This window comes from Hippoglossus hippoglossus, chromosome 19 (assembly GCF_009819705.1).
Source record: "Hippoglossus hippoglossus isolate fHipHip1 chromosome 19, fHipHip1.pri, whole genome shotgun sequence".
Classification (NCBI taxonomy): domain Eukaryota; kingdom Metazoa; phylum Chordata; class Actinopteri; order Pleuronectiformes; family Pleuronectidae; genus Hippoglossus; species Hippoglossus hippoglossus.
In genome coordinates this window covers 7702068-7729953 of record NC_047169.1, presented here as the reverse complement: position 1 = coordinate 7729953, position 27886 = coordinate 7702068, and the positions used below count along the sequence as shown (strand labels likewise).

General features: G+C 44.6%; 2 protein-coding genes across 6 annotated transcripts; one reads left to right on the top strand and one right to left on the bottom strand.

The window, feature by feature from the left end:
- Positions 1–185: 185 nt before the first annotated feature.
- LOC117753363 (dual specificity phosphatase DUPD1-like) lies at positions 186–2209 on the top strand. 3 transcript variants are annotated; one of them, XM_034571434.1, is made up of 4 exons: positions 186–337; positions 498–686; positions 766–989; positions 1155–2209. In XM_034571434.1, the coding sequence occupies exons 2-4, from the start codon at positions 511–513 to the stop codon at positions 1364–1366; spliced, it is 612 nt and encodes a 203-aa protein (XP_034427325.1). In that variant the 5' UTR covers positions 186–337; positions 498–510; the 3' UTR covers positions 1367–2209. The 3 variants fall into 3 exon arrangements, with proteins under 3 accessions (XP_034427325.1, XP_034427323.1, XP_034427326.1); XM_034571432.1 differs by having other exon boundaries at positions 193–337; positions 473–686; XM_034571435.1 differs by lacking the exon at positions 186–337 and having other exon boundaries at positions 357–686.
- kat6b (K(lysine) acetyltransferase 6B) lies at positions 2011–26246 on the bottom strand. Of its 3 annotated transcripts, none has more exons than XM_034571421.1 (17): positions 25884–26246; positions 23157–24019; positions 19047–19155; positions 17529–17644; positions 17218–17299; positions 16588–16717; positions 14045–15009; positions 12823–12944; positions 11862–11974; positions 11602–11743; positions 11291–11452; positions 10466–10559; positions 8620–8851; positions 8174–8333; positions 7461–7745; positions 6296–6593; positions 2011–6130 (listed from the first exon to the last, which is right to left on the bottom strand). In XM_034571421.1, the coding sequence occupies exons 2-17, from the start codon at positions 23772–23774 to the stop codon at positions 3255–3257; spliced, it is 6504 nt and encodes a 2167-aa protein (XP_034427312.1). In that variant the 5' UTR covers positions 23775–24019; positions 25884–26246; the 3' UTR covers positions 2011–3254. The 3 variants fall into 3 exon arrangements, with proteins under 3 accessions (XP_034427312.1, XP_034427311.1, XP_034427313.1); XM_034571420.1 differs by lacking the exon at positions 25884–26246 and adding an exon at positions 24451–24899; XM_034571422.1 differs by lacking the exon at positions 25884–26246 and adding an exon at positions 24451–24896 and having other exon boundaries at positions 14954–15009.
- Positions 26247–27886: the final 1640 nt, after the last annotated feature.

The following is a 27886-nucleotide window of genomic DNA, read 5'->3' as shown; positions in this document are numbered from 1 at the left end:
CTTTGGCAAATGCAAAGTTTGGATAAGCACAGCTCCCTGCCAGCAGCGGAGATTAAAGTTGTGTGTTTAGAAGTGGATGGCAGGGACTGGCTGGGGTGGAAGTTTTCCCCACAGGCAGGGAACGTGGCAGCTAAGGTCAGGGGCCTGCCACATCACAGCCCTAAAAATATCCTCCGCATTTGATGCCCGTCACAGAGCGGTTATACAATCGCTGCCCTGACTTGAGCCTGCCAGAATTAAACCGTACCATGTTCTGCCTTTAAGGACTGCTTCACAACAAGCTGCCAGGATGATGAAAACAAAATTCTCAAGAAGGAAAACAGACTTCAATCTCTTGGTGAGTGGTGCTGAATATGTATGTGGAAAAAAGCAATAACCCAAAAGTGTTTTTTTCTTTGGTCATGATTGCAGAGGTAGAGAGAAGTGGAGGGGGATGAAAAAGCAAGTGTTGTGTTTCTTTTTCCCCCTTAAGCTAATAAATCGTGTGTGAAAAGCAGCCGCGGTGAAGAAATGGCTTCTCACAAGTCAAAGACTGGCACCAAGAGAAATGTAACAAAGGCGGAATCCAGTGCAGTGGATGTGTATGTCACACCTGGGGGCTATGAGCTGGAGAAAATCCTCAACCGTGGGAGTGTGGCTTACACCCATGTCAACGAGGTCTGGCCTAACGTGTACATCGGAGACGAGTGAGTAAAAAGCTGTGAAATTACTGAAGTGAATAAAACAATAGAGGATTAAAATAATGTTCACGCCGGCTTCTCGCAGGCAGACGGCAAAGGACAAGTCCAATCTGAGAGGGTTGGGGATCACGCACGTGTTGAACGCAGCGGAGGGGACGTGGAACAGCGTGGACACCGGCGCTGGTTACTACAGCGACATGGACGTCGTCTACTATGGCGTGGTCGCAGAGGACGTCCAAACCTTCGACCTCAGCCAGTATTTCTTCTCTGCGGCTCGGTTCATAGAAGAAACGCTGAAGAATCCTCAGAGTAAGACGACGGGGAGTTGCCCAAGACAATCATACTTGAACTTCCTGCATGGCTAGATGCTACTAGCAAGAATGTGAACAAAATTATCTTTGTAATTTGACTGACGTGACCTTTAAAGTTAAAGACCGCATGTGGCAGCTCCCTGATCGTGTGACTTGTCCGCAGATAAACTGCTGGTGCACTGCGTGATGGGAAGGAGTCGGTCCGCCACCCTCTTCCTGGCGTACCTCATGATCTGCGAGGGCATGACGGTGGTCGACGCCGTCGAGCACGTGAAGAGACGCAGGCGGATCATCCCCAACTGGGGCTTCCTGAAGCAGCTGAGGGAGCTGGACACGCACCTCCTGGAGCAAAGAGACTCCCTGGAGCAGAGATGATTTTAAAACTTGGGTCAAAAGTAAATCAAGAGAAGTTCAAGTTACATCTTAAATTATTCAGGACAAGTACAAGTTAGGTGATAGATTATTTGACACAAGTCAGTGCTCAAGACTTTTAAGACGAGCTCTATACTCAAGTCTTAAGTAGTTAGACAAATGTAAATCACTTAACAAGCACTGAAAGACGAGCTCTAGTCCAGTCTCGAGTTTATACGTTAAAAAAGATTTAAGTCCTTCCAGAGATTAAGTTCAAGTCGTGTCAAGTAAATATCAGCAGACGTCAAATCAGACAAATCAACGACTCAGCAGCATATGAACATTTTCTCTTTAAGTGTGTTTTTTTTTTCATATTAACTGTCAACTGTTGCCGTCACATTTATTTTCTTTTGTATTGTTTTCACTTCACTGGGACTTTAACAAAACTACATGAATGTTTTTGCTTTGACTTTTCATGTCAAGTTTTCAGAGGGTGAAATTTAAAAAGTTAATCAGCTCTGAGAGCAGCTAAGTCAAGTTTCCTTGTTTTGCCTGTAGTCGTCTATCTCAAATTACTTTTTTCGTAATTACGTTAATTACCCACAAATTCAACATTTAGCACTGCGTTCTCGTTGGCTGCTTCAAATTAAAAGGAGAACAATCAGGTACATGGTCAATCATAATTTATTCTTATGCTAAAATGTACAGCATTTGAAGTGACTGACAAAAGGAGAAAAGTCATAAATACAAGAATGTCATTCTGTCCCATTTTTGTGCACATAGCCAGGTATTTTCCCCCCCCGTTTCTTACCAGCAACTCTGTACAGGTACAAAGTCTACAAAAGAGCAATATAAACAAAAACACAAGTACAAGTTGCGTTTTACATGCAATCCATTAGCTTAGTTTGGTCTATTCACAGGCGCTATTTCTTCTACACTTCGGTAAAATATAAATCCAACATTTTATAAAGATAGAAAACAAATCTACAGATGGAATGAAAACGTAGCTTTTAAAGGCATTATGTAAAATATCGACTTTGGACTAAATTTATATTTTCTTTCTCGTTATTTGTCGTTATAATCATTTAGTTCTTTTTAAATTCTGCCACACTTCTGGACATTTTGAAATGTTTTAGAATCTTTCTGGGTACAAACACTGAGATATGCTTTGTTATTTTTGACAGAAATCAGTCTGCTTTATAAACAGAAAAGCTGCCTCAAGGAGATCTGTTACAAAAAGACTTCAGAATTATACATACATAGCAATAAAACCTCTCAAACCAGAACAGAAAACAGGACTAAGTTTACATTTCTTTACATTATTAGAATTAACAAAATATAGTTTCATCTTTCTCCCCGTGGAGGGAAACCTAATAAAGGCCAGATATCTTTAAAATGGCTTGCTATTAAGCACAACACTTGTACAGTACTACTCAATGCACTGTCACTAACAGAGACTGAAGCATGCTAGTTGTCACTTTACAAAATAAGTACAATAATTTAAATATACAAAGGCATGAGTATAGTACAAACTAATTGCCAGCACTGTTAGACAGGTACACTGAACAGGTTCAAACAGCCACTAACTCCACTTGTAGCAGGCACATTAAATGGCTTCATTTGAGGCTGCTACACGACTGCAAGAGCACTGATGAAATCTCTACGTCTGAGATCCGAACCCGCCCAACTCTAAAAGACACATCAGAGACACTAACACTAATTAAATAGATTTTCATCGTAATGATGTAAGGCTTCCCATCTGGAGGAACAAAAATACTTTTTAAACATTAGCTTCAAAGTTGACTCATCGATGAAAAAATTTTGCATTCTTTCCAAGTGCTGCTGCTGGTTTTTTAAGTAATAAAACAAAAAATTAAAAATCAAAATAAAACAAGGCCAAATCAGTGCATCTTTAAACAGCAAAATGGCACGTGAGAGGAACCAGCTTGGTCCTGCGGAGAGTTACCGCCTGATGAACGGCACCTTTCAGGGTCTGCTTGGACATGCCTGTGTTCATGTAACCATGGTGACCAGCTGGAGTGTACACCATGTTGCCATGTGGTGGAGCCTGCATGGGCTGCTGGGGGTATGGCTGTGTTCCCATCATGCCCATCTGCATAGAGTACTGGGGTGACTGGTTCATATAGGCATGGTTGCCATGGTAGCCACTGTTCATCATGGGCTGGCTCATGCTGTAGCCATTCATGGCGTTGAGGGAGGACATGTTCATGGAGTTGACATTGTAGGCGGGCGCTGGCATGATGTTCATGCTCATGTTCATGCGCGGCATGGCGGCCAGCGTCCTTGATGGCGCCTGCATGGCCACAGTCTGTGGCGGTCTGGCGTACATCTGCTGCTGGTGGTGCGACAGTGGGGCCGACTTGGAGCGTGCAGAGATGTGACTCTTGGAGGCCATTTGGGGCTGGATCCGCTGCGAGGGCGAGATGCCCATGTTGCGCTGCAGCATCATGGGCGGCGGGGAGCTGAGGTTTGGGGGAGGGGTCATGGTGGCCTGCACCTGTGGGTTGGGGACTCGATGGGGGGTCTGGGACAAGGAGACCAGGCTGGAGTGCTGCGCTGAGAGCGAGGGCGTGTTTGCATAAGATGTTATGGGGTGTGAGGCCGAGTGGTTGAAAGGCAGCGAGTGAGGGTGGTCGATGAACGTGTTGGTGAACTGCTGCAGTTTGGCCAGACTCAGTCCAGACGACTGAGTGTAGTGCCCGCTGCCGTACTCCCCCTGGTGGTTGATCCTCTCGTAGAGGGCGAAGTTGGGGTTACCAGATTCAGGGATGTCTGCCAGCTGCATGGTGGTGGTGAAGTTGGTGGGGATGGCGCACTGTGCCATGGGCTGCTGCTGGCTGTGCTGACTGTGTTGATTGTGAAGACTATGCTGAGGGTGCTGATTGTGCTGGCTGAGCTGATTGTGCTGCAGGTGGTGATTGTGGTGGTGACTATGCTGGTTGTGGGGATTGTGTTGACTGTGCTGGCTGAGCTGATTGTGTGGACCATGCTGATTGTGTTGGCTGTGCTGATTGTGTGGGCCGTGCCTGCTGTGGGAGTTGTGTTGACTGTGCTGGCTGCGCTGGCTGTGTTGACTGTGCTGGCTGTTGCTGGGAGGCCGCTCCACCACCACGCAGCCCTGTGGCGACTTCACGTTGCAGTGGGGCGGCGAGCTGAGGCTGTTCTGCTGAATCATGCCGCAGCTGCCGGGGTTGACTGCAGCCATTTGCTGGCTCACGGCACAGCTGCTCTGGGCCAGGCCACTGGGGGGGATGCTGCCATAGGAGCAGCTGTTCTGGGAGGGGCCTGCCCCACAGATGCTGCCCCCCATGGTTGAGTCGTAGCTACTGGGGTTCTCGTAGTTCTCCGTGGTGCTCTCGATGCTGCCCAGATCACTGAAGCCACTGTCCACGACCTGCTGCGAGTGATCTGAGACGGACGGCACATCCATCATGGGGCTCGTCTCCATGTTGTGGAGCGAGGGCACTGAGATGGCACTATGGTCGGGGCTGATCTGAGTGTAGCCGCTCTCCAGGATGGAGACAGCCGGGCTGTTAACGGAGCGCACTGACTGACTCGGATGGGACTGCGCGGAGGAAAGGGGGCTGCTGTGGTCTGACTGAGGGCAGTCATCCAGCGAGGTGAGCTGGGGGCTCTGGGCCACGTGGGTGTAGGTCTGCAGGCTCCTGCAGGGCTCCTGGCTCTCCACGCACTCTTGGAACACAGTCTCTCGTTCGGTCTCCTGCGTCAGGGACTGAACAGCTTGGGCCGTCTCTGAGTCAATCTCAGCGCAGATTGGGGGATCCTCCCTCAGCACGGGGCTGAGTGTCTGCCTCTCTGCGCTCTGAGAAGGCGGTTGATCCGGACAAGGGCTCGGCGTGCTCTCTTCCTCTGACTCAGAGTCCACAGGGTTATCAGAGTCTACGGCTGCTACTGGAGCAACTGCTACAGCTTCAGATGGTGGTGATGCTACTGTTGTGTCAGTCGCTGTCTCCTGGATGCTTTCTGCAGCGGTAGCTTGTTCCTCATCACTACATTTTACTGTAGAAACCTGCTGACTCAGCTCAGAGTCATTGTCTTCTTTTGGATCTAAAAAAGGTGGGGGGCATTCAGGTATCTCTTTCCAACACTGTTCCAACTCTGCTTTGCTGCTCTCAGGTGCTTCCGTCTTAGTGTGACTGTCCTCTTCGTCATCCGCATCCTGATCCTCCATTAGAGTTCTCTGCTCGTCCTCCTCCTCATCCTCCTCGTTCTCATTCTCCAGTGATACAGCTCCCTGTGTGCTGTGTTCCGCATCTTTGGCTGGGAACTCCTGCTCGTGTTCACTCTCCTGCTGCTCGTCTTCAGGTGGTTCGGGGGAATCCCCTCTGTCGTCAGGCCGGGGGGAGAAGGGGCCAGGCGAAGCGGCAGGTGAGCAGACCTGCGAAGCGACGGGTGATCCCTCAGGGGAGCTTGACTTCTGTGAGGCATGGTCAGCGGGACTCGAGGGCTCAGAGGGGAGCCTCTCTGACATGATGTCTGGACTGGCCACGCCTCTGCCAGCTTTGCTGCCCTTGTCTGTGCCGGCAACATCCTGGTCTGGTTCATCTTTTGCTTCTTCAGTCTGAATGTGGTGCTGCTCCGCTTCCATTGGGGTTTCAGGGGGCGTGTAAAGGTTGAGCTTAAAGCCCATCTTTCGTTCATTCTTTAGTCTCCATTTGGGAGGGCCACGTTTCACTCCTTTGGGCCAGCCTTTCTTCCGTTTCACTGGACGGGGTCTGCCGGGTCTCTTAGAGAGGACGTCAGCTCCTGTAGAACAAAAATAACAATTAAAAAACCACATTGTTTTTGTTTTGTCAGAGAGAGAGAACATTCTGCTATAAAATAATTCTACGAGAAATAAAACACTTCAATAATAATGGTTTCAATGTAGAATAATAATGGGTATTTTTATGACACTCAAGATGCAAATACCTTCATTCCAGTGTTCAAGATTGTCTTTCCGTGCATTTTTCTCCAGCCTCGGGCGACCTCGCCGCCTTTTCATTGGCATTATCGGCGGCTTGTCTTTCCGTTCCTCCTCCTCCTCCTCTTCCTCTTCCTCCCTCTCGCCCACTCTGCAGGTCCGCTCCAGCAGGGGCATAGGGCGCTCATCCTCGGAGTTGTCGAAGGGCTCGTTCAGCACCTCAGTCGTCTCAGAGATGGTTTCTGTTGTTACGCTGCTGTTTATTCTCTTTCTCTTACGCCCTCTCTTCTTAAGGACAATGGTTCTCTGAAACACAAACACAAGAACAGCCAGTGAAAACACAGTAAAACCTCGTGAAATTCGCTTTGCAGACTGAAAAACTAGGGCACTAGGTGGATGACCTCCATGAGGATAGAGCAGAAATTCATTCAGGCTTTTGTGCTGAATGTAAAACGTTTAAACCGCACTGTTAGACTAAACGTTTGAGCGATGCAGACTAGTGTGGAAAACCACAAATGAGACAGGCAAAGAAAGCAGAAACCACAGTCTATATTTTACATTCTCCAGTTGTTTCCCACCGGCTCACTATGACTCAACCGCTCTTCCTCCGAAATCCTCCACAAGAAGAATGCGAAATCAATACTGTAACTAATGCACTGAAATAAACCCCAACAGCCACTGTCATTCTCCTCTGGTTTCCATACAGTTTCTGCTGATAAGGTCTCCCTGACACCACGCAGCTGGCTGTAATATTATCTCCAGCACAAGGGGGCAGTGCCATATAAACAGAACAGATGTGAAAAGCATAGAGGAGGGCAGTAAATTAACCATGACCACTGACAATAGTACAAGGTTTATCCTGCACAGTCTCGACACTAGCAGTGAAAACACAATCTATTATCTACAGCTGCAGGCACGCGGGGAGGCTGCAGATGACAAGAAGAAGCCACTGAACCCTCCAGTGAATTCATGAATATTTATCAAACCTTTCCATCTCACTAGAGTACACAACATGGTCCCTAATGAAGGAAAAAATCTTGTGATATACATTCAATTCCACATTGTGATGGAATAAAATCCCAGATAACCACAGAGGAAATACCACAGAGGGGAAAAAAGGGCAACTTCCTCTGGTGCTAAAAATGAATCACGTCAACAAACAATAAAAGTCACCTTTCTCTTGGCTGCGAGCATCGCATGGGCTTTTGTCAGGATGGGTGGTGAACCATCAGAGACGTCGGAGTCATCCTCGTCTTCGTCATCATCCGCTTCATCATCGCTGACTTCCTGCAACTGCTGGATGCGCCTGTTCCAGGGAGGCGCGGGGCGGCGTTCATACGTCCTGTAGGGGACCTTGCAGTGGACCTTTGTGAGAGGTTGTCTGCTACCGTGAGTCATCATGTAGCCCTCTCTCTCCTCCTTCTCCCAGCAACTGGCCTGCTCCTTCAGCCGCTCAGCCTGGTAATTAAACAGACAAGAAGCATTATCTCTGGGAAAGGCGCACGCACGGCTCCAACATCTGAGCAATGAGGCTAATGGGAAAACAAGAGATTGGAATTAACATCATGACAAATGAATCACTGTAGGTTTCTCCTGGTAATAAAAGCAGCGTGCCGATTGGATGTCGGCCCGTCATGGAGGAAACATTTCCATTAAGCAACCGTGGAAAGATTGAATTTCATGGAATATTCAGCACTATTAATTATGTAGGTAACTGATTTAGGGCAATTTTGCACAACATTAGATGCCTGCTGACAGTGAGAATGCTTTTCCCATTAATGCCCTATATTTGAACTCCTTAGCTCATCAAACAAACATTCAGTCACAGCATTGCAGGCATGTGTAACCAAATAACTGGCGCCTGATAATTGAACGAGGTAACATACATCCATTTCTGCCTCCCTCTCCTCCTCGGACAGGACAGCGTTGATACTCGTTGAGGGCGTCCAGCGTAGGGCATCGGGGTCCACGTCGGTCTGACGTGGGTTCGCCCTCTGCGTCTCCTTGTGCCTCTGGATCAGCCGCTCTCTTCTGATCAACACAATCCTGCATCACAGTGAGAAAAGCCCGTGAGTTTGTGTCCGCAGAAGAACGAGCCAGAGTAGAAATAACTCAGACAGGAGGTGATATGTGGTTAAATATGAGTACAAAGACGAACTCTTTGGGACACCAGGTGCTCCGTGTCCTTGGGGGTGCTTAACCTGACTTACTTCTGTCAATATTCAGCGGCATTAATGGATACGCTGTTAAAAATACCCGATGGCCTGGATAAGTCAGACAGCGTACAGAAATGGCAGCGACGGCTGAAGGAGACTGCGGATCGGAAACTGACCTGCCATCCTGTCTGTCAATCATGCCGAGCTGCTGGAGAGTAGCGGCGATGTCGTGCGGACACATCCCAGTGGCCCTGCTTATTCCTTTAACACTGATGTGTTTATCTGGGTGCTTATAAAGGTACTCCAGTATGACACTTTTCCAATATGCCAGGTAAGATAAGCGACCCAGATCTGACAGGGGCTTCTCCGGGGAGCCGGCTTGTCCTTCTTGCCTGGTGAGAAGGTAACCTAAAAAGACACAATTCAAACAAAAACAAAATGCTTTAGTCAAGCTAGAGGCCGCCGCTGCTGCCGGGTTATTTCAAACTGCAATTCGATATACACCCCCCCCCCCCCCCCCCCCCCACCATTATGGATTGCATATTCATGTAGGGATGTGACACTGAACCCTGCTTAGGATTTCACCTTCAAATAGTATAAAGGGAGATGAGGCAATCACTTTTTCTCCCCTTCAACCTCTGTCAGATGCTGTGATACACGCTGTCAAGGGCAACAGAGCAGGTTGAACGAGGCGAGTTCAGAGGAAGCAAAGCGACAGAGAAGCAGCTGGATATCATTGCTCACAAGAGACTGCACTTAGGAGAGATAACGTACAAGGAAAAAAAAACCTAATACTAATGTGTATCTGTGTTTAATTAGTTTTATAGCAGCCCTGTCAAGGGTCATCCATTATGAGCGGGCAATAAATTAATTAATGCCTTTTAATGTGCACCCACTACCGAGAACCAAACAAGCAAATCTAATCACCAAACAGTGAACACATAATATTCCAGTAATCATCACAATATTCATTACTACAGCTAAGAAGAGGAGCCTGTGATAACAAACACTTAGGGATGAATATTCAAATAAATTAATTGAAAACAGTAATGTTTCATTCTGTGTGATTTCACAAGTATATTATCATTAATAACACTAAAGAGCTGCTTTAAGGGTGAGTTATTATTTGAAAGAAGCCATTTTTTTTTTTTTTTTTTACACGAGCGCCCACTAAGTCTGTGCTCTCACAGCTACCTGAGACAAAGTGTTCCTCTAATACAGTCCAATATAACAGAGAAGCTTAATCTAAACAACTTCCAGCTCCAAAGCTACATTTTCCAATAAAGCCTTCAAAGAGCTCAGAACTCAGCTGTGCTCAGTCTCCCTTAATCCCTGTCTTTGTTATCAGCACACTCTCAATATCACAGATCCTCTCGCATCTCTGTGTCTCAATGGCTCCCAAAGTGAACAGGAAATCAAATGCTCCATTACCGCCCTGCCTCCCTCTCCGCACTCGCTCCCTTTTCCACTTCTCCTCATCACACAAACTCAGCAAAGAGACAACTCTTGGAAATAATAAAACGCCTATAATGACAAAAAAAAAGAAGGAAAAACACTGAACACAGAAATCCACTCAAGGCAGCGACTGTTTTCATAAGTGGACTGCGAGGCTTTAAATATTGTATGTGTTGCATTTACTGGACTAAAAAAGAAAAAGGAGCATCTACACCTCATCACATCTGAGGCAGAGAGAAAGAGAATTGGGAGCATTTTCTGTGAAAACGTTCTTCAGGCGATGCTGAAATGCTATTGGCCATCAAATAATGTATGCAGCCATAATGTAATGTTTATCAGGGCTAATCTGCTGTGATTGCCTGAGCACTGAACTCGAATACTCTTGATTAGGTCACTTCAAAGCCTTAACCAAATAACAGCACCTTGCCACAAGCAACAAATTCACCCCTTAATCTGGAATTGTTTGTCAAGACCAACGAGAGAGAGAGAGAGAGAGAGAGAGAGAAAGAGAGAGAGGAAAAAAAGAAAAGTCAGTCCAGCGGTCTAAGAAAGCATTAAGGAACTTACTGAAATCAATAAGGAACCTTCCAAATCCTTGCCTTTGGTACTGAGGCATGATCATTATGCAGGAGACATTGTACTTCTGCTGGCAAAGCTTTTCCTGAGGGAAGGAGAAACAGATCAAGTATGTCAGAGCTCTGCTGAAGCTGGCAATTTACTGCACCTGCCATTGTCCTTGTCTAAAGCGGTGCACATGCACGTGCACACCACACACACACACTGTGATGAGCTCACACTAAGAGGTTTACTCGGTTCTGAATTATGGACACAATATGACTATCTTTTTTTTAAAAGTTAATCTGGAAGTTATTTCCTGATTATCTAACAGTTATATTTTTTAAATATAACATAAAATTGAAAATATACATCGCAACACAAAAACTCTTCTTTAAAATTGTTTTACTTTGTCTAACTAAAGCTGTTTTTAGACAGTAACACTGCAAAATGATTGGACAATCAAGTGCGGACTTTCTCCCGACTCTTTATGTCACATATGACGAGCGCCGCAGGAGATTGTCCAGGTCAGACGCGTTCACAACAACAGTGTTCTCACATACAGCCCCATGTCTGAAAGCAGTATCACAGTTCAAAACCTAGCAATATCCAATTTAAAGTTCTGTAATATAGATTAAGTAGCAAATCCACACAGTTGAGAGGCTGGAGGACGTGAATAGTTGGTGTTTCTGTTATGACTCATTAACTGACTCAGCACTTAAGCACTACTGTGGGAATAAAGCTAAATACAACAATGGACAGGTCAGTCTGTGTCGCCATTCAAAAATGATGTGTGGTATTCCTTCATTTCCCATATAATCACTCTGTAACTCTTACCTTGGAGAAATAGCCCACAAGATGACAGCCTTTCTCATCATTCTTTGTAAGTATGTAGAAGAGGAACGGCTCCACATCATAATACAAGGTCTTGTGATCCAGGAAAAGCTTGGCTAACAGGCAGAGGTTTTGGCAGAATAGTTTGCTGACATTTCCATCAACCTAAGCACGGAATAAAAAAAGAGCAAGAGGACACTGTTCAAACCGTTCCCATTTTTCCCTCCTCCTCCTCCTCCTCCCTCCCAGAGCCCATTCAGTGGAATCTCATGCAGCATACAGTTATTGCTTTATTGCTGTGAAGGGAAGCTGACCTCAAATACAGAGAGGTTGTCCTTTCTGTAGATTTCATTGGCTGGCGGGTGGAACCAGCCACACTTCTTTGTGTGCCTCTGGAGAATGTTTTTGCTTCTCATGTACTTCAGACAGAACTCGCACAGATAAAGCTTTTGTAATCTGGTGGAGACAAAAGGGAGAGCTGCAGTTTGTACTTCAGCATGAATAGATATTTTATTTCAAAAAGGATGTTGGAAAGAAACTGGCATTAAAATTGTTGTGCAAGAATCAACATTACCTTGAATATTCAGGCGGGTAAGGCGACGAATACCAGGTTTGAATCTCATACTTCCCAAATTCAATAACGGCAGGGCAACGCAAGGAGTCTGTGTTCACCAGAGATCCAGTTCTCTGCGAAAAGATGGAACAAAAACATAAATATAGTGACCCACATAATTCAATGATAGTGTCTCTATTCACCAGCTTCTATTATTGTTATATAAACTGTCAAATCAACTATAGTTCACAGATCTCATGTGAAAATGAAACTAAATGTAACCAAAATGTGTCACTAGTGTATATTAAATCTTTGATTAATATAGAATTTTGAAATATTATGTTTTTCTTGAGGCTACTGAAATGAGGAACAGTTTGAGGAGAAATTTCCTTTTTAGGAAAACATTTAAAAAGATTATTTATTGGTAATCATGGCATGAATCCTCAAAGTACATCAAGAACTTACTAACCCCCCCCCCCCCCCCCCCCGTGTGTCTGGGCTCTGCTGGCTCTGACTCGTGAATAAGGCCTTAGTATCTTCTTTACTGTCCTTTAAATATCTTCTTACTTTTTTGTTTTTAAATCCCAAAGCTTTTAGAAGGTTTGGGACAAGTTGTGTTTTGTTTTTGTGTGTAACTTACTTTTGTCCCCCACCTTTTTCTTAACTCAATAGTTAAAAGTGCTATATAAATAAAGTTTATTATCATACATAACATAATAATGTCACCCGTCTCACCCACCAGCATCCTTAACTTTTCAAACTGCTCAGTTACTAAAAACAACTCAGCTGTTAATGCTGACCTGACAGAATTAGACGTGGATATAACTGAGGATGAATGAGATTATTATTAAATATAAATATTGCATTTCCCATGTCAACTGACTGTAGCTCAAAAAATTCAAAAAATAAACAAAACTGCAAACTGCTTGGTTAAGCCTAAAACGGCAGTTGATGTTGAGGAAGGTCAGCCTTGTTTGTTCACCTGTGCGGCGAGTTCCTGGACACACTTGAACGTCTCAATGTCCTCCTCTCTGACGTGGTCTCTGGACATGGCCGCAAAGTCCGTCTGGGCCTCCTGCTTCACGTGCACGTCCCCGTTGTGGCCTGTTACAAGCACAATAACACAACATCAACCCATCAGATAGCAGATCAGCAGCGGCCTGTTTGAAGCAGCCGTGGCTGAATAATCTCATAAATGCATTTTATGCAAATGTGCTTATACTGTGAGTGCTGCTGCTGAGCCTGTTTGAGGCCATGTCTCTGAGGAATTTCATAATGTATCATCTTTGCATGTTTATATGAAAATCCCTAATGTAATGAAGTGAAACTAAATCACTCTAATTGCGTAACCGCTTTCATGTGCTTAGTCATCCACCAAGACAGTTTCCCATGAATTAAGAAGCAGATGCAGTGAAGAGAGCAAGTGTCGACATGAAAAGCAACTGATGTTGGAAAGCAGGCAGTAATTTTATGAAAGACATCAACACCATGACTTAACCACCAAAACAAAAACCCATTACTTGTGGAAGTGATCTGTCATTAACATATTTATGGAAATGTACTGCTGCAGTAAGTATGTTTGTGCCGTATATTGTTTAGAAGTGCTTGAAACATATAGCCGTTTGTTTTTCCTACGTGTGATTTCTTAAACTGTGACTTCACTCCTGAAGACGATGAAATGTAAGGGTTGCTGCACCTCCGGCTATAATCATCATGTCAACTTGGGTGGGTGAATCACTGGGTTGTATGTGTGTAATGACCACTGGAAGTGAGGTTGAGTGGAGACAGTGATTTCGAGAGTGAGGGTGGGATGAGGAGGAGCACTGATGTGACTACAGCCTCTACTATGTAGTGATCACAATGTGGGCACTACAGCAGAGGGTCAAGAGCAGAGCAAGGAGCATGAGGGGGTTAGTGGGCCATGCACTATGACAAAAAGCCAACGGGCGAGAGGATGGAAGCCACGTAAACTCCGCAGCCAAGTCAAAACGCAACGAAACTGGGTTAGGAAACTAAAAGAATTCAAATTAAGCAGAAGATTAGTAGTCTGTTAGAGTGTTGAGGGTGTCCTCTCAAAGAAAAGATTAGCTCTAGTCTGGAAAAAAAAATAATAACTGCGAGTGTTAAGCTTTAAAAACAAAACAAAGAAGAAACTTAAAGGTGAGGAGACGCAGGTCTTGGCTGGAGTTTCGAGCCTTGCTTACCATGATTATTCTCAGGCTTAATTCTTCCGTCTGTCAAGTCTCCCTTTCCTGGCGAGGGGGGTCCCTTCTGAGGGCTCACTTTATACCTCAGCCTGCCTAGTGTCCTGTGCTTTTTAAGGAAGGGGTTACGTTTGAAACGACTGACCATCTTAAATGGGTGTCCTCTGGGTCGGCCCGGCCCCGCAGATGTGGAGTGTAACCTATTTTTAGTAAACTCGTTCTTTCCAAGAGGCTGGGGCCCTGTTTTGGATGCGTGAGGTGAATCCTGCTTATGATGCATGCGCTTAGGCGGCGCATAGCAAGGTAGTCTCTTTTTCCGCGACTGTCCCTGAGTAGTATAAATGTGAGAAAGTCCGTCAAATAGTCCCTTCAGTTGGCTGCTATTACAGAGACTACTCAGGGAAGGAACACTAGACTGGCTGGAAGAGCTCTGGGGCGAGTTAGCAGAGGTGGAGCTGCTGGACACCTGCGAGGGGGGGCTAAATCCCGGCAGCGTAGGTGCCGGAGGAAGTGCAGAGGACAAGAGGGTTATCATTTGCGTGGCGTCAGCAGCGAAGGTAAACAGCTCTGGGGGCTTGGACAGTTTGGGCGCACCCTTGTCTCGAGAGCTTAACTGTTTGGCGGGGGACTCGACGGTTACAGCTCGCGAGCGACGGCCCACCGGAGAAGGGGTAAAGAATTTGGAAAGCCCATCGATAAGCCCTTTGGTTTTCTTGTTAACGGTGAGTGTAGCTGGGGTGGAGGTGGGCGTGAGGGGTAGAGTGGTGGTGGTGGGGGTGGAAGTGGTGAATTGGGTGGCGTTGACCGCACAACAGGGGTCTGCAACAGCCAATCTGTCTCTGGCGTCCTTCACAGATGCAGCATGACCAGATGAAGGTGTGGAACAGACGGTAATCTTTTGACCCCTACCAGGTGACCCCCTTCCTCCAAGTGCTACCATGCAGCCGTCACCACGGGTTAGAGAGCTGCAAAGACAAGAACAACAACAGACAGTGTGTTTTAAAAGGTCAAATCTCACTTGCATAAGCACATTGGAGCCGTTTTCAGACATGACCTGCGGGTAAAATCCGAAGAATTGGCTACGGAAATTATCCGCAGTTTGCCTTTCACACATGCATAACACAGGGGGAGGTTCTCTGCACACAGACGTTTGTAACAGTATCGAATTCTACGCGTTATTCGGGCGAGAGGTGGAGCAGAGGCAGGAAGTGACGCATTACCTCTGCTGCAGAGATCACGTGATTTTCTTGACAACACAGACACCGGCTCTTATCACCACAAACTCTCTAGAGACATTCGTTGGTGTCTTCTACATGTACGACTACGCTTTTTCACCCGGAGATATTAGTTTTCTTTTGTTTATTTGCGCCTGTCGCGCTGAGAATTCTCCTGGATTTCTACGGACATTATACTATCAGGCCAGGCGGAGAAAGTCCGCAGAAACTGTGGAGCGTCTCACTCGGATATTTGCGTTCACACATGCACCAGCTCCGGAGAAAATGTGGAGGAGCTGTGGAGTTCAGTGCATGTCTGAAAGCAGCTCGAGTCAACAGCAATTCTGGGGTATGTGCGCTTTAATCAAGTATTTTCATATCACGCTCCTTTATGAACTCCCATGCATTCATCTGACATGTACAGTTACTAGTTAGTTACTAGTTACTTTGCAGATTAAGACTTTAAAAAATAAAACATTTGATAAACATCTGAAATATGGTGCAATATGATTAATAAACCTTCCTAACACTATATAAAGATGTTCACCTTTACCGGCTGCAACATTGAAAAGCTGCCACAACATTGCACTTGCACAATTATATTAATCTAACACTGTAATGTATCACAGCATATTGTTAAAAAGGGACCACGCTGAATAAGGGGTATGAATAATGGCTTCAATGCAGATTGCTTACAATACTTATATGGGTTTATGTAGTAAAATTGCACATAATGGACTTTTAAAATAATGCAATACTTTAACATTGTGGTATTGCTTTACTTAAATAAAGTATCTGAGTTGAACTTCGATCTCTGAGCTTTTTCTTTATTTCTATAAGAGAAAGGTTTTGGAGATTTTGGGGGCACTGTCATCCAAAACAACTCCGTGAAGTGTCAGGAGTCAGTAACTAATTATGATTAGAATTTCCCTGTTTCTTGATTTCTTCACAGCTTGGTGAGTTCGCTACAGTCAGGGTCTTATTTTTGGGAGTTTTGACCATCATTTTCTATCAGCTATCTGTGACTGTGCTCACCAAAGTAATTGCTCAGATTAGGAAACTCACAACACAGCACACGACAGCATCAGGTCCAAGCTGAACCCCGGAGCCAGCCTGTAAGCTGCGCTGGATGTTTACAATGGTACAATGGGGTAATCATCTTACTGTCAGGCTAACCTGGGGGTTGTTTTGAAAACTGTATTTGTGACCCCGTGGAACTTCTTTTTAGAATGTTGCTGTGTTCCCGGTTATTAGCAAAGAAGTCAGACAGAGTGCCATCTCATTATTTTCAACAGGAGCGCCTGTTCTTACAGATTTCTGCACACTTACATTCTTTGTTTGAGCTTATTTCTGGGCCTTCCGATTGGCTTTGCATATCGACGTTTGATCTGTTCGGCTTTCTGGTGCAGCAGTTTTCTCCCGTTCTCCTTTGGCCTGCATACTTGGCAGATCCAGGTTCCTGGAGGGTGTCCAAACACAGAGAGTATCGTTTGGGTTAGTTTCATCAATTCGGAGGACATACAGTATATTCATTTGAAACATCTCCTTTAATACCGCGAACTGGCGAGAATCCCACCAGCTCACAATGACAATCAATTACTCAGCACAAAGCGAAAATCCATAAGAAAAACATTGGGTCAATTCTCTGTCCAGAGGAATAGACTTCGTGTCAGACTGTTGAGCAAAGCTATGTGACTTGTATGAATTGCCTGCCAAATGTCCTACTACAGTACATGCACCATCATTACAAGCCGCGCTGTGGGGTCAGTCCTGTAATCCAGAGATAGCAAATCTCCCCGGGGATGCTGGAATAATTTGATATGCATGCAAAGCTCCTAATAAGCCACTGCAGCCTCACAGTGTGCTGAGTGACAGCCCCAAACGGCCGTCTGTGAAGAAAAGGCTTTGATTTGACAGCGGAGGAGGAAACAGAGAAGCCAGACAGTGTAAACACCTCACCTTTTGGCATTCTTGAAAGCGGTGGGTCGCAGCATTCCATGTGAAAGCCCCGATCACATGAATCGCAGAACAGCATCTCGTCCTGAAAGGGAACAGCAGGCATGTGTGAGGGATGTCCCTGTTGCATACATGTAACACCCCTTCCGTCATTTAAAGTCTTTTGGAAAAATAAGCCCAATTGTGCACAAGAGAGGCTTTAAAAATCTGAGGGAAAACCAGAAAATCCTCAGGGAGGCACAAAATGAGATCTACCTCCGAGCCAACAACACAAAAAAGGGTGTGAGTAAAGATGTATGCAACGTTATACTTACAGCATTTTTCCCCTGTATTCGACAGGAACTGCAGGTTTTGCATTCGATACACTGCCACCGTAATCTCTTCACATTTGAGGTTAATTCGGGGGAAAACTTCAGACATGATGGATGCCCTTCAGATGCAATCAGAAATGCATTTTAGCTTGACACACTTTCACCGACACTGAGTCACAGACTAAGACTTTCCATTTATTCACACAGGCAGGTTAAATATTAACATATTACAACACCGAAAACAATGGTGGGCCTTCATGTCCGCAACACACTTTTGCCCCCGCCACAAGTTGTGCCTAAAAACAGTATGATCAAACATCTGAGCCGCTAATTACAGATAATTTGATCCTAACGAGGCAGAAACAGTAGCAGCACTCATTCTAATGGAAGCCGATCCATGAAAGTCATGTAAACGCTCGCCTTCCCCCTCACCCTGCTCCCTCTCATGGTTGTAAAACAGCTGTTTTACAGTCAGAGAACAATTTGTGTACACTAGGAGCGGTTAATGAAAACCACCTCGACACTACTTAGTCAAATTTGAGCTATAAAAATGTCACCAGGAGAACAATTCCTTACGGCATTTAAAATAATTGTTCAAACATAAATGACTCCTTGGCAGAGGTAATTTTATGGGGGGTTAGCCGCTTTTTGTGGGGAACTAAAGAACTGTAAAGGAAATGCCACCAATCTGTGCAGGGAAAAGGGTTGATCTTTTGATCCAGTGCGCCTGGTGCACGCTATAAGAAGAATCTGAATTGAGCGAAAATGATTTCAGATTCTATAATGGCCACTTACGGAGCATCTGCCCTTCTTGAGCCCACTGAGGGTTGCAAGCAATTTACATCCCTTCAAACACTCAATCTGAACACTGTTCTCCCAATAAATCCCTTAAAGGGAAGTGAAAAATGTGGAGTAAGAATGTAACATCTGCTTGACTGATGCAGACAACTGATGCTGCCGGGGTTCGGTTATATGACGATAATAACTCAATATCGTCACAAGACAGAAATGTGTCCATAATCACTGATTTGTCTCTAGACTTACTGCTAAGGATGCTTTAATATCACTTAAAATTAATGGTTACGTCACCTTAATATAATGAATTTGTAGGGCTTCAATAAGTTAAAGTGCTTTGATTTTTGAGAGGCTTCAGACATTTTAAACAAATTGGTTAAATATTTAGCCAAGTGAATTTCCTGAAAAGTCACCATTTAATATTACCACATAAAAGCAATAAAATGGTTGATATGAAACTGCTGCTATAGATATTTTGACATTCTATTTTTATTTACCCTTCTTGCTACTATTCTAAAATTAAGATTTATCATTCGGCCTGGGTGATAATTCCATATTATTCTCTTCATTCATAGGATTACAACGATATAATATTTTACTAAATATAAGAATCTGGTCGACAGTGTAAAGGATTCCAAGCAAACAGAAGCTAAAAACCGGCAACATTTGGCTCCACGTTTGAATAATATGCTTTGCTGGTGAGTGAGTGACTGCGGGGCGACTTACCACTGCTCCCACAGTCTGCACAGGACAGCAGCTCTTCTGGCCGCTTGTCCCGATTTGACTCTTTCGTTCCAAGACAGAAACTGCATATTGGGATAGGGTCGACCCGGAGCTGGGTGGGAACACAAACAGAGACAAACTGTTTAAAAAACAGAAACGGGCACGGGCTCTGTTTGTTTTTCTGACATTTTATCTCGTCAGGATTTTTTGAGCTCACTGTAGACATACTGCCGGTTATGGAGAGGAGATAAAAACCAGTGTGTGGATTTAATGAAACAGCTTCAAACATATGAACTAGAAGCATAAGCTCAGAGAATGAAGGGGAAAAAAAAGAGAAGGAGTTGAGTTCTCACAGACTGAAATGAATAATAAATGAATCTCATCCTCAGAGATCTGCTGCGTTTTAGATCCACGTCCTTTATCCATTACATCTGAATGGGTAAGTGATCTTAGTAATCATAGTTTAAGGGCTTAATCCAATTCTTAAAGCTCGCACTCCAGTCTGAAAGGATTAACCAGCATGTAATCAAATTACCTCAATAATAAAACGTGCCTCTCATTGTTGCTGCCATGATCCACTGTAAATGTTGCAAGTCTCAGAACAAACACTCATTTAAGGGCTTACGGAAAAGTTCAGAAGTAAAATATGAGCTCGCCGCTTAAGAGGATTTTCTCATTGATTACTCAAAACGAAGAAAGGCTGACTTCGCAGGAAAAAAAAACTTTGTGTCATCCCTCATTCAGTTGCCAGTCAGAACCTGTGAGACACTTGTCAGACTGATGCATTATGGGATTCACAGGGTGTCCCTTTAAATATTAGATCATATACCCAAGCCTCTAGAGGAGCATCAAACAAGCGGCTGCCTCCTTTCCTGAATTTAACGGTAAACAACGCTCACAGGGTGTGACCGTAAATAACCAACCTCATCATCAGTTTACACACTAAGGCCTCGACAATTGAGTGCAGCTTTGAAGGGCACTCTGGGGATGCCCATAATTAGTTCCCGGTTTTCTATGACGCAGATCATCACCACAGTCCTCCACCAAATCTGTGACCTCTAAATCCACATTGATTCTGACCTCTTCCAGACCAACAGTTTAATTAAGGGAGATCTTTGTTTTCGACAGGAGCGCCTTTTACAACCTGTCACACCATCCAAATGAACCCCGGGGGGAGAGACGCAGCAGGGATTCGCTGTGAATTTGGTCATTGTTCCTTGCTGTTGTATCAATTAGTTGTTGCAGTGAAGGGGAAGCAGTTCACCGCCACATCAATGATTACTCTATTTTCCAACCTGCCAGGTCAATATCTGAAAGCGGCACTAGCACTGGGAGTTGACTGCTGCTTGCAGGGATGTGATTACGGGCACGAAAACACCAAAAATGCTGCTGTGATGAGGCACCACCTCTCGGTTATAACACAGCTGAGCCACAGCTCAGACAATGAGTCATCAGTGATTTTCATTCTGTCTCACATCACGGGAGAAATATTAAATACATAGCCTGCAACTGCAAACTTGTAGAGCAGTCGTGGTCTTGAGTATCATTCATATCCCACAAGAGCTGAAAGAATTGGATGTTTGGCAAAAAGTAAACAACTGTGAGAATCAACAGAGAATTTAAGTCATTTATCAAGTTGCAATCTCTGGTTTCAGCCCTTTGAATGTGTTCATTTCTCTCTCTCTGAGCTATTAAGTCACCATCTTTAGATTTTGGACTGTTTTAGTCTGACAAAACAAGCCAAGATGACATCATTGGTTCGTAGAGCTCGTAAAATGTGCTTTTCATTACTTTAGGACATTTTATGGACTAATGAAAAACATTAATCAATAGTGAAAATAATTACTAGCTGCAGCCCAACTCATAACCCTGACGTTTTGTTAACTTGACTACACAAGGTCTGTCAATTAAAAGGCTTATGAAAGTTCAAACTACATTCACTTGTGGCAGCCACAAAGAAATATTAGTATTTGTCCTTGATCACAAGTCATTGTACTTCATCACTGAGAAAAAAAAAATACAGCCAAAGGCATGTGAATACAAGGCCTCAGGGTTGTGATTACTACTTGTTATGTACAGAAACTACATGTCATTTTTACTATGTAGCCTGGAGGCAAACGGAAATCAGTGAGTCTTAAAACTCAGATTTTGTGTTTAACGCACGTCATAAATATGATTTGTACAAGAGAATTATAGATACAAGTGAGAAAAACTTGTGTAAAGAGCTCGGAATGAATAAGACATCAGTGCTAATGTGCAGCCTGTGCATTCTGCTGATGAAACGCTCAGGGGCTGATAGGCAAGTGAAAGCCTTCACTTCATAACACTGTCTCCAATGACTGCGCCATGACGTCTAATCCAGGAACCGGAGAATTAATTTCAATCAGGAAATATTCTTAGGTCTGGTGATTAGAACCAATAGCAATTTGCGATCTGCACGACATGAAAATGTGCAAATAGAGAAATAAACACAGCTGAGGAGACGCTGATGATTTACTTGGGGATTCTAAATTAAGTACATTACAGGAAATTACGCTGCTTCAAAAGAGCAGGCTGTCCTGAGTGAGGGGGTGGGGTCCTATTAGAACACTGCCGGTGGAGGGAGAGAGAGAGAGAGAGAGAGAGAGAGAGAGAGAGAGAGAGAGAGAGAGAGAGAGAGAGAAAAACAGAGAGAGAGAGAGAGAGAGAGAGAGAGAGCTCAAGTGGTTGCATAACACAGCAGGAAAAAAAAAAAAAAAAACTCTCATTCCTTCCCTTTGTTCCTGCCAGAGTCTCTTCAGAATCTAATAAACTCTAAACCAAGACTGCTCTTTTTACCTCAAACTATCTCTTATTCTCAACACACGTTGGGCTTCAGCAGCCGAACAGCCAGCGACGTCTCATCCTTTTGAAGTGAATGGTAAACCTGCGCCGGGCCAGGTGATGTCATCAGCCCCAGAGCAATAGATTGAAATGTTCCAAATGGAAAACAGCAGGCCCTTTCCTCTGCTATGAGAACCGGCGCAGGACACCGTGTCTCTAAACACATCTCGGTTTCACTTTTGGCCTGACCACAGACACTGTCACAGTTGTGGCTGCAGAATCAAGGTGTCACTTCCTGATTATTCGCTGCGAAACTGGTGGGAACAGGCCGACAGTGCTGCGAGCAACTTTCGGCTGCATAAGTTGTGCATAAGCTACTAGACTGCACTTCACCTTCATCAGTCTCAACACACGAGCTGCCAAAAAAAGACTTCACAACAAACTACCGAGATGACTGTGCACCACACTTAAAGGGCCGCACAAAACAAAACAATTTTCCATGACACATTCTCCTGCGAACCAAGTGCGAACTATAATAGAAACACAATCTCTGTAAACTATAAACCAACCCCGAGGTGCCAAAGCAGCGGAAGCAATGCAACCTGGAAGTTTGTTTATATGGTTTTATTTCCTCTCTGGGGCATCTCAGTTAGCACAAAGGTCATAACAGCTGCATGAAGCCTGAGAAGAAAAAAAATCTGTCCTGCCACACATACTCCAGCTCCCATTCCTCGGCCCTGTTCGTCAGGACTAGTTTACGCTTGTTTGTGTCCGCGCAAACTACCAATAAAATATCCCAATTCTGTTCACTAACGCTTTGCAACTCACAAGACAGCCAGCCACATCCCTTAAGGTCATTAGGCTAGAGTTACATAACCTCTGGGAAGCCTACAGCAGACTGCCTACCACACACTGTCAGCATGACTTTCTGATTATCCAAGCTCTCTTATTATAGAGGCCGAGAGAAACGCAGCCCCAAAGGGACACACACTCTAGATGGCGTTGCTTCTGATCCACCGAGCTAGAGACCAGAAGATTAAGAGCGCAGTTGTCCTTTCAATAACATTCCTCCTAGTGGTGGATTTAACTTCCGCCCTGCCTCCTCGGTGGTGCTACCATAGAAAAACCACTGGTAAAAGTTCCAGAAAAGTTCTCGCTACACAAAAGGATGTGTTGGATGAGAAGATTGAGATCAATAACACAGTAATAAGCAGTGTATTAACTGCTGTGGTCACTGGGGTGTCTCCCTGACAGCAACAGAAGACATAGGGTGACATGGGAAGGACCATGCAGAGGCCAAGGTGTGTGTACCTGGTCTCGTTCATGGGGGAGGAGTGTCACTGACGTCAGGACCAAGGGGGACGTAGTTAGACACCTGGAGCCCCTTGGATCGACACCGCCGTGGCTGAGCTTGTACCGGGGTCCATTTTTTGACAACCTGCCGTTGTTAACCGACCGCTTGGCCGCCAGCCGTAACCTCTGCCGGAAAGCAGGGTTATCCACAATGTTCGAGAGGTCGTCCTGGTTCCTCAGATACCTCTCAATGTTTTTCAGCGAGGAGCCGTGGTTATCATCCAGGCCCTCAATGGCCCTGTTAAGTATTTTATTCCAATCGATATGGCGCAGATCGCTTGAATTCCATATAGGTTCCTTTGATGGCACAGACACATTTGCGGGCGGGATTGATCCAACTCTTCCGGGATTTCCCGGGTCCTTGTAGGAGGTGCTCCCTTTATTTGTAACCTTGAGAATAGAGCCATCGTGAACACTTAATCCCAACTGCTCAAGGACGGTCTTCTTGTCCAGTCCGTGCGACGTAGCCACCGCATGGCAAATTCTCTCCTCCGACGGCCTCTGCTTTTGCCGTTTGATTTTCTGTATTGCTTCCAGAATCCACTCCGTGTACAGAGGGTTTGCAAGTTTTACCATGGTTGAACAATTAGACGCACAAAAATGTGATCCATACAGGTTCCCCCTTTCTGCTGCTGAACACTGGGTACATCCACATCCTTGGTGAAAAGGTCAAAAAGTTATGTTCCACGCCAGCATCCACGCATGTCCTCTCAATCCTGGGTGTCTGGCGGTGATCTCGAGGAAAAGTTGGCACTAGGTAATTCCCCGAAAGGTGGTTAGCAGCTGAAGTGCAGCTATATTGAATCAATCCAACATCAAACCTGAAAAAAAAGAGAGAAAGAACAAACAGGTCATGTGCATTTTTTTCAAAACAGCGACCTCTCATGTAAATGATCTCATTATTCACATTCTCTAAAGTGGGTATAAAAGCTAAGCTGGAGGAATGCGGGACTTTTAAGATGTGCTACAACACGAGAAACAGATGGATAAGAAACAGATGCAGGAGCTGTCATGGCTGCTGAAGAAATTAGACTTAATCCATTGCCTGACAGTAATAATCCACACAGCAAAAAAGCAGATGTCGGTTCCTAAACAGACTCGGTTCGGTTCAAAAAGCAGCAAACAACACGGTGGCAGCAGAAACTTGTGGCAGAAGTTCCGGGTGGAAAAAGTAGAAACCGTCTCCTGAGCAGGTCAGATATTTTTTAACATGTCCCCCCCCCGCACACACACACACAAAGTTAACACTTACACTCGCAGCACGTTATTTCCACCGCGACGTTTCTCAATCTGCGACACGAGGGAGCGAACGCGAAAAATCAAAAAAAGGGCGCAGAATCTACGTAAAGTTTAACCGTTACTCGTCCACACGCGACTTTTTCTTTTTTTTTTTTTTTTTTTTTTTTTTTGACAGCTCGACGTCCGCTACGAAGGAACCGAGCAGCGAGCGCGAGGAGCCTCCCGGTGACAGCTGCCGTTACCAACCGATCACAGCCGCGTAACGAGCCGACGATTCCCGGTGGCGACCGCTGCGACGAAGAGCCGAGTCCAAGCTGCGCCGAGTCCTAGCCGACAGATGACAAGCGCCGCCGAGCGTTACCGATTGTCACCTAAACAGTCGCCATTTTGTTACAATGTTGTAGTTTACATGAATCCGACATGACGCTGATTACAATCCAATGGAGTCTCATTAAACCCGTACCTACCGCTAATGGGCCCGCCCCCCTGCGACTTCAATATTGGCTGCGAGGGCGAGATCCGACTTCTGGTTTGATGGAGCACATGTCAATCTTTATGTATGAGCGCAGTGCACGCGGCGCGCCACTGGCTGCGCGATCTGTCACTTCACCCCCTCGACCCGCCTCTTAAGGTGCCTCCGGTGATCGAGCGAGATCACTCGCGCACGTTACGCGAACTTTACCGCCCCCGCAAACCACAACTTGTTTTTATTTACCCATCAACGTTCAAATGGGACGTAACGAGCGTTAAAGTGCCGGTCTCTGATTGACTCAGATGAGTATTTAACCTCATGTGGAAGTGGCGTAACACCGGGGCCACCTTTACTCGGATTCCTCCTTGAAACACTTGGTTACACTTGAAAGTGATTTAGATCGTTTTGGACTTTAATTGGCTGTTTGTTAAATCTATCATGTGTTTGCATTAGAGAAATAAAACGCGCTTTAAAGTGAAAACATTCCGAAAACCGGAATCACACGTTCCCAGCAGCAGATTCAAGAGTGTATCACTATCGCCTTTTTTATTTTTTTTTTTTTTTTCTCCTCCTCGTCTTTATCTTCCTCCACCTTTTTCCCCTCCACACACAAGAAGAGATGTTAATTCTCTGTAAACATTAAACATGGGATGAATAAAGGGAATAAAAGTAGCGGGAGGGGAATTAACGCGCTGTGTTGGCATGACCTCTTTATCATTAACCACCTCCCGATGAGGGGGAACACTGAGCCCCGGAGGAAGGTGTTCAGGAGGGAATACAAGTTAACACGACTGCCGGGGGAGAGAGTGTCTCCCTCCATCACCGATCCTCAATCATGTGTTTCTCTCGTTTCCCCCCATCGTGCACCCAGGAGGACATGACACACATGATCCGCCGAGGAGACACAACACATCACGGCTCAAGTTCCACGCGGGGGATAGAACAAGTATGGAAGAAGAAACGAGGAAGCTTACCGTCGATTATTTCCCTCTCTTCAAGTTTCCCCCCCTGCTTCTTCCTCTCCCGGATACTCCTCTTCATTAATCGGGGGAATGTGCGGAGACGCATCCCAGCGACGTCCCGGAGAAAATCACAGAATAAAAACAACAACACCACCTCGGAGGAGGAAAGGCTCCGGCGACATGGAGCAGGGAGCTGATAAGAACTAATTGAAAGGTTAATCTACACAGCAGCCTGTGACAAAGTGGTACCCTCCCCCTTCTTCTTCTTCTTCTTCTTCTCCCACTGTAGACATCCCCACTTCACTGGAGTGGAGCGGACCGTCGCCCCTTTAGTCCGCATGCTACCATCATATTGTCAGTTTCACTCCTCCACCACCTCCACTCACTCTCCCTCCATCAACATGTCCACCGATCAGGATCATTTTATCTTTGCACTCCATGTTTCTCTCCCCCCCAGGCTGCTTAACGTCTTTATTTTTTAATGTCATAACACATGAAGTCCCCATGGGGCGTTTGTGGATTCCACTGATCATGTGGGATTGGATCTGACATAAACACACAAATCCTGACTTTTATAGTTTTTTAACAAAATCAGATGGTTCTTGCTCTCACTGACCAATTCCACCCAGGGGCATTGTGGGATATCATACCCTAACATACTTATCTGTTAATTAACTTCACACCCAAGGAAGAGATTTGTAGATGTTAGCAATATAATTTTTGATTATTACATTTTTCAGTCTTTCACATTGTAACTCAGATTATGAACTGAACTATAGATAAAGCTTTAGGAAAGATCTGGCATGTAAACATTTAGCTCCTTAAAAATATATGTTTTCCCCTGAGTAAAAAGAGAAGTTAGCAAGTGTAATATAAGTTTCTATCGGTGTTTAAACTCCTGATCCGGACTTTTATATTCTGTAACAAAATTAGCTGGTTCTTGCTCCCACTGACAAATATCACCAGGGGCATTGTGGGATATCATACACTGACACACTAATCTGTTAATTGACTTGTTCATACCCAAGGAAGATTTGCAGATGTTAGCAATATAATGTAGATCATTACATTTTTACTACATATTTTAGGAAAGATATCACATGAAAACGTTTATCTCCTTTACAAATACATGTTTTCCCCTGAGTAAAAAGACAAATTAGCTATTTATTTATTTATGATTAGGAACCTATTGAGTACAAGTGTAACAGAAGTTTCTATTGGTGTTTAAACTCCGACTCCAAATATTTTTTTCAATATTAATTAACTTCTCCACACCCGAGGACGTGGAGCTGCAGTTGTTAGCAATGTAATGTAGATCATTACATTTCCCAGTCTTTACATTTGCTCATTCACCAACTCTTTAACATTGAAACCTCACACACTGTACTGCACAGACAACTTTAAGAAAGATCTTAAACATTTAGCTCCTTTAAAATACATTTTTAAAGTACAAAGAATAATCAATAATGTATTGTTGAAGCTCTAATTATCAGGAACATATTGAGTTTAGGCGTTTGAGAAGTTTCTAAGGGTGTTTAATGATTTTAACTCCTAATCCAGACTTTTATTTTAATTTAAAAAAAATGAGCTGGGCTGGTTCTCGCTCGCACTGGCCAATTTCACCCAGGGCATTGTGGGATATCATACACTAACACCCTAATCTGTTAATTAACTTCGCTATACCCGAGGACGTGGAGCTGTAGTTGTTAGCAATGTAATGTAGATCATTAAATTTCCCAGTCTTTAGATTTGGGCTCCCCCTCGCTCTTTAACAGCATTAGAAATGGCAGAAAGCTCATTTTTCATGCAGTAATACAGATGTAATTAGAGAGATAATTGTAACTTCCCACCAGATTATGAACACACACTGTACTGCACAGGCAGCTATAAGAAAGATCTCACAGGAAAACATTCCGCTCCTTTAAAACTACATTTTTCCACGTGTAATTTGGTACAAATTGATTTAATTCACATTTAATAGTCTTTTTAGTTGTTTTATAATTATGCTACATATT

What these genes read in the sequence shown, in the direction of transcription:
- LOC117753363 (XM_034571434.1), top strand. Translation starts at nt 511, where the DNA reads ATGGCTTCTCACAAGTCAAAGACTGGCACCAAGAGAAATGTAACAAAG. An exon ending in AACGTGTACATCGGAGACGA is followed by an intron (nt 687 to 765) that starts GTGAGTAAAAAG and finishes GGCTTCTCGCAG; the next exon opens with GCAGACGGCAAAGGACAAGT. An exon ending in AACGCTGAAGAATCCTCAGA is followed by an intron (nt 990 to 1,154) that starts GTAAGACGACGG and finishes ACTTGTCCGCAG; the next exon opens with ATAAACTGCTGGTGCACTGC.
- kat6b (XM_034571421.1), bottom strand. Translation starts at nt 23,774, where the DNA reads ATGGTAAAACTTGCAAACCCTCTGTACACGGAGTGGATTCTGGAAGCA. An exon ending in TAAGCCTGAGAATAATCATG is followed by an intron (nt 12,945 to 14,044) that starts GTAAGCAAGGCT and finishes TGCTTGTAACAG; the next exon opens with GCCACAACGGGGACGTGCAC. An exon ending in TGCTCGCAGCCAAGAGAAAG is followed by an intron (nt 6,594 to 7,460) that starts GTGACTTTTATT and finishes TTTGTGTTTCAG; the next exon opens with AGAACCATTGTCCTTAAGAA.